The 6,000-nt window shown below is 37.9% G+C and overlaps 1 protein-coding gene across 1 annotated transcript in view; it reads right to left on the bottom strand.

Annotated features, from left to right (window-relative positions):
* Positions 1–4,032, bottom strand: part of wnt8b (wingless-type MMTV integration site family, member 8b) — a 9,447-nt gene extending 5,415 nt beyond the window's left edge. Inside the window, exons 1-3 of the mRNA XM_008429503.2 lie at positions 3,473–4,032; positions 2,126–2,159; positions 1,135–1,273 (exon numbers count right to left, since the gene is read on the bottom strand). Coding sequence (XP_008427725.1) covers positions 1,135–1,273; positions 2,126–2,159; positions 3,473–3,543 — 244 coding nt within the window. The 5' untranslated portion in view covers positions 3,544–4,032. The remainder of the gene's footprint in view (positions 1–1,134; positions 1,274–2,125; positions 2,160–3,472) is intronic.
* Positions 4,033–6,000: the final 1,968 nt, after the last annotated feature.

Below are 6,000 nucleotides of genomic sequence, written 5' to 3'. Positions count from 1 at the left end.
GATTGATTGATTGATTGATTGATTGATTGATTGATTGATTGATTGATTGATTGATTGATTGATTGATTGATTGATTGATTGATTGATTGATTGATAAGAACGTAAGTCACTCAAACTCAGTAGATCTGTCTACAGTTAGTTTTACTACAACAACAAGCTGTTTGGACCCAAAAAGACTTCAGTATAATGCTACACATGATGGGCAAAAGAAATGTTGAAATACTGGCATTAAATTAGACTGCAGTCAAGCACTCTTGTTCACCTATCTCAGATGTGGAGAAAAAATATAGATGTAGCTAAGCAGCTAAGCTAGACAACAGCAGCTATTGTTTTAATGTGATCTGGGCACATCAGCAGGTGTTTTGTAATGACGTAAGTTACATAAAACGTAAAAACAGCTGTAAAGCAAATGATTTATTTTCTTGATAAACCTTATCCTTTTAACAATTGTTGTCAGTGGTCTGGTTTACTCACTGCTCAAGCTAGCTGTCTTAGCTTCGCCACATTTCCTGTATGCAAGATCTTTGTGTTATAAGTGCTCACTCCATCCTTTTACATTGTCTCTCGCACATTCAACATATTTCAGGAAAATATTGGACATTGGATCTAGATGACATGTAGGCTAATCCTTCATGTACAGAACTTACTTCCTGTTTTTAGAGGCGTTTTCTGCTAACTATAAAAAAACACGAAAAATCCGATTCAGATGGAGGTTTCAGACTTTCCATATTTAAAGGTTTTATGTCTTTAAAATATTATTTTCTCTTAAAGGTTTTCCAAAAAAAATAAAAAATAACTAAATTGAAACCTTGTATTGTTAATATTTATTACAACTTTGGGTATTTGGTGCAATTCTACTGTTGGTAACCTTTCTACAATCTGTTCAGGACTACAACATGTGTCTGTGATGGTGTTCAGAATCAGAAACTATGTGTTTTTCAAATTCTCAATAAATCGATCTCATAGACTAAAACATATATTTTGACAAAGAATTTTTTTTTTATTTAACAACAGAAAATACAACAACCAAACCATAGAATCATAAAAAAACTAATACAGTCATACCATTTTCCTTGCTCCACAGAGACATTGGAGCTGGTCTTAAAAGTTTCCAAAGTGTCTGTGGGCACTCACCGCTGCGCAGGCTGCTATGTGTGGACAGCTGCAGAGCTCTCTCAGGGCAGTTCCAGCGGTCCCATGCGAACTGGTATTTGCATTCCTCAATGCCACTCTGAGCCCCTGCTGCCACGCTGCTCGAGTAGATCAGGTAGGCCTGCAGCACAGACATGACATATTGCACCCAAATAATAACAGCACAAGTAAATGATGCAGAAAAATCCCCCAATGGAGCGGTTTTAAGGAACCTGATAAACTTAATGCTTGTGAAGAACAGAAGTGCTCTCCTAAAGGAGGAATTACTTTATGGCTTTCTGCTTTTGGATCATACGTCATATTCAGCATAGTACAATTAGATTTGCAATTTTAATGAGTTCAGATAGGTTTCACATTTTCATTCTTTTGCCTTAGAGAAAAATAATTAGCAGTTCAAATCAGATCTTGGATCAAATATTTAAGCTAAGTCACAAGTTATGAAGACAAAACTATAAGCAATACCCTTGCCTTCAGAAAATTTCTTATAGAATAAAGAATAAAACTAAAAGAGAAAGAGAGAAAAAACAACACAAAAATCTTTCTACTATGATCTGATGAGTTTTATCAGAGCCCTGCACTCTGTGCTTGGCTTTCGCCTGCTGCTCCAGAGCCTGTTCAGACTGCATGAATGATAATATAACTAATATGTCTCAAGTGGCCTTCAGGGAGATGGAGTACCACCTCTTTCACAGGGATCCGGCTCGCTAATGATGACCACCCACAACAGCACTGCCTGCCCTCGCTTCTTAACACACTCAACCCTCGGACATACACAGCGCTTCTGAATAAGGTCAAGTGTACCAAGAGGGGACGAAAAAAAAAATCACAAAAGGCCTAGAATATCACTGATTTGGAGCTTTTGTTGCAAACAGACAGGTAGCTAGAGATTGTCAACATACAAGGAGCAAGGTTTAACTCCCTCTTTCTCCAGAGAAAAAAAGAGGAGGGGAAGATCAAAAGAAGCCAGGCTTACCTTGGGTCCGGTCATCAGGAAATTATTCACTGACCTGGAAAAGGAGACAGCTTATTTCAGTCGGGAAAGCCCAGTGTCCACCGCAAAATCCTCCACTAGCATCTCTCATTAGTGTGTTTCAGGACACGTGAAACTGTGACACCATGTGGGCATCCAAATCTTGGTGAACAGCACCGGGCAATGAACTCAGATGATTCTAGGAAGCGCTTAGAGAAAGGCGACGTTTCGATTTAATTACAATTTTTACTACAATAATGAAGAATATATCCTTACATATGTTCACATATAATTTATATGTAATTAAAATAACCAGAATCAGCTACATAGAAAGCAACTCTAACAACAGAAGAAACTTTGATGTGGGTGATATAACTTTCCGAAATCCAAACTGTTTCTGGAACAACTTCATCAAATCCTACGGTGCATATTGAGGGTCAACAACTGCAAAGGTGAAAACTTCACCAACATTTGAAGTTCCAGGAAGCTGACATGGCTTTCCGCTCAGGGCAGCACAAGCTTGAGTCGCCAAGAGGTAAAAAAAATTTAAATGGAAAAGGTGAAAGTTTTCATTTGTGCCTCTATTTAATTGACTTGTTGCTTAATATCACTGCAGCTGGTATGTGAGCAGCTTATGATTCTGTGTGAAACTAAGTGAATATTTTTTACATTTCTTTAAGGAGCCTGGACTGCATTTTATTTCTGTCTTCAGTACTTTTACTGGTCAGACCTTAGACTGATTACTCAACACCGAGCAGAGATTCTTTCAGGGATTTTGAGGTCACAAAATCAGTTTGAAACTTGTATTCTATTTGTGAAATCTAATGAAAAGGAGTCATGCATTCTTGGCATTAAGGCCAAATTAGATTGAGGCAAGTGCAAAAAGCACAGGACCTAAAATTATTCAACCTGGACTCAATTATTAGCAATCGCAGATGTAAGGTATCAATCAAAATATGCTTCTTAATATTTATTTGTCTAGATCAACCAATATTACATCATTATATTTTCGTTCATAATGTTTCTGAAAAACCACAAAGTAGACAAACTATGTAGTATTCATAGACCTCTGTAGTTTTTTTCTTCATGCAACCATGAAGCAGTATTCTACAATCTGGCAACCTCCAAAACAATGTGTTTAGTTTTAGTATTTACCTGCAAATATGGTCTTTATGGGACTTGCTCCATTGAAAAATTGAAACGTGTTAAATAAATCGATGATTTTATCTAATTTCCGTCATTTTGGCATCCAAAACCCATATATGTCTCCAGTTCACTAAATGGAAATGAATATTTGGATGAGGGGGGGTGGGAGGGACATAATAATATAACACTGTAAAATAAACTTACCAGCAGCAGTACGACCTCATGTGAGTCAATAGGATAAAAACGTAGAAGAAAACCTCCCAGTGGACGAACATCCTGACAGGTGAGGCGCAGCTGCGGACAGAACGACGGATGCGGGAGACTGAGCGCACGGAACTCCACCAGGAGCTATCGGGATTCAAGGAGGGGGCTCTGAAATGGAGCCGCTCTCGTCCCAACAAGAGATTATCTGCTTAATTAAAGATTTTCCCCCCTTCTTAGTTCCCTGGCCAATCAGAGGTATTGCACCGAGGAGAGACTGAAATGATCAAAAGGGCACCCTGGGCCTTCAGGGCCGGGCAACGATGGCTCCCCTGCCTCCATTCAGCAGCAGAGGAAGATCAGTTTAATCCTGTAGGAAAAGTGCAACACTGATCCCTGCGAAATTCTGCTCATGAAAAAAAAAAAAAAAAAAAAGTTTACTTAAGCTATCTATCGCAGAGCTGATTGCTGGGATTAGTAGAAGACAGCGAAAAGGAAATGATGAGGCCTCTAAATTTGTAATTAGGAAGTCATTTGAGGTTTAGGAAAGGTGATTAAATCAGGGCGTATCGCCCCGAAACTCAGGGGCTATTACTCACACAAATTTGTAAGAAGGTATTTTATTTCTTGAAATAAACTTCCGAAAACGGGTAAAAAAAAAAAAAAAAGTAAAAAAGAGTATTTCCGCATATTTACGCGTCAGACAGCACCTGAGCGGATGGCTTATTGCGTCTTGCCACGAGACAAGCAACCGGTTTATAAAGAAGACAAATACATAAAATTGTTACTCTTTTGTAATTAAACCTATATTGAGAGTGTTTTTTTAAAAATAAAGTTTATTCAAATGTATTAAAGCGCCTCTTTTGAGCGCTCTCGTAAAAAAGTGAAGTAAGACAGAGCGAAGTCCGAGCTATGATCAGATATGGAACCACTTCCATCACTAATCCAGACGATCCTTTCCTGACTGGATGAAGGATTATTCCCCAATAACCTCGTCTGACCCCCAGGTCTCTTTCCTTTTGGCCCAGGCTGGCCTTTTGCAAACTTCTTGTGTGCAAATTAGGATTAGAGAGAGAGAGAGAGAAAGAGAGAGAGACAGAGAGAAAGAGAGAGAGAGAGGGGGGGGGAGGTTACTTGGAAGGTGGTGATGGGGGATTTCTAGGTGATGTTTATGGATTAAGGTTTAAGAAGAGACGATCAGCAAGATGAGAGAAAATAAGAAAGACTTCTGCGGTCTTTGATGGAAAAAAAAACCTTATAAATAATTTCTAAACGTTATCTGTCAAATTTCTCAAATGGCAAAAAGACATCATGTATTAGGAATGTGTATTATAGTCAAAGGTCAAAGATCCTCTCAGCTGCCTGACAGTCACAGAAGATGTGTTTTAGATGCTAAGGCAGTGCTTCAAAGGGAAGGTGAGTGTACTGAGGTGCAAAGTTTATGGAAAACATGGCAATGCAGCAGAACGAATAAACAAGATGTTCAATAAACCATTTTTAAAGTGTTATTTGCAGACACCAATAGGCCAATTTGTTTCCGGATGGTTCATGTGTTTTTCTTATTGTTGTTATTATTATTGTTTTCACACATTCTTTCAATTTTTACGCATACAAATATCTGAAGGGGTGATGAACCATAATAGATAGTGAGCAGATAGAATAGCCAACAAATTATCTCTTGAAAATCAACATTAGTTTCACTTTAATATTAAATCAGTACAAGCGATTTCCAAAAATCTATTTTCTTGGGTAAAGTCTCATTTTTTATTATTTTTCATTTCTCTGTCTTACAGAGTGTAGTCTCGTATTAGTACTTTAACATAATTGAACAAAAAAAAGAAAACAAACAGCAAACAAGTAAGAATATTTGATTTGATTCTCATTAAATGTGGATCCTCACTATAGTCTTCTTTGTCACAGATCCAGATGTTTCAAAATTTTGAATTCACTGTCCTTGGATAAGGACAAAGTTTAGGGAAGGAACTATTGATCTTTTCTCTTTTCCATTTTGAAGATTAGATTAAACAAAACGCCTCTGTGTCACATCATATTTTTATTCCAGAAAAAAGAGAAGACATATGTTACCAGTGAAAGTTTACAGACTATTCTACATAATTTAAGAAAACACACTTATTCTATGTGAATTCTTAGGGATGCCACTTACTTTTCCACTGGTATTTTTGGCAAAAATAAAATAAAAATCTTTTTTTTTCCCCCCTCTACTGAATAAATAATTAGAATTATTAACAACATGACTTCGATTATAATTGTTCTTATTTGCTCTGCGATGGACAGATGACCCATCCTGGTGACCACAGGAGATAGTCACCAGCCTCGCTCAAACCCCTGCAGGGTACATGGATGAAAGGAACAATAATAATCGTGTATCCATCCATCCATCCATCCATCCATTATCTAAACATGCTTGTGCTTGCAGGGTCGTAAGGGGAGCTGGTGCCTATTTCCAGAGGTTACTGGGCGAGAGGCAGGGTACATGCCGGACACGTTGCCAGTCAATCACAGGGCAACAC

Source organism: Poecilia reticulata, linkage group LG15 (assembly GCF_000633615.1).
Source record: "Poecilia reticulata strain Guanapo linkage group LG15, Guppy_female_1.0+MT, whole genome shotgun sequence".
Lineage (NCBI taxonomy): Eukaryota > Metazoa > Chordata > Actinopteri > Cyprinodontiformes > Poeciliidae > Poecilia > Poecilia reticulata.
The sequence above is the reverse complement of the archived record's forward strand: the minus strand, read 5'-3'. Positions and strand labels throughout refer to the sequence as shown.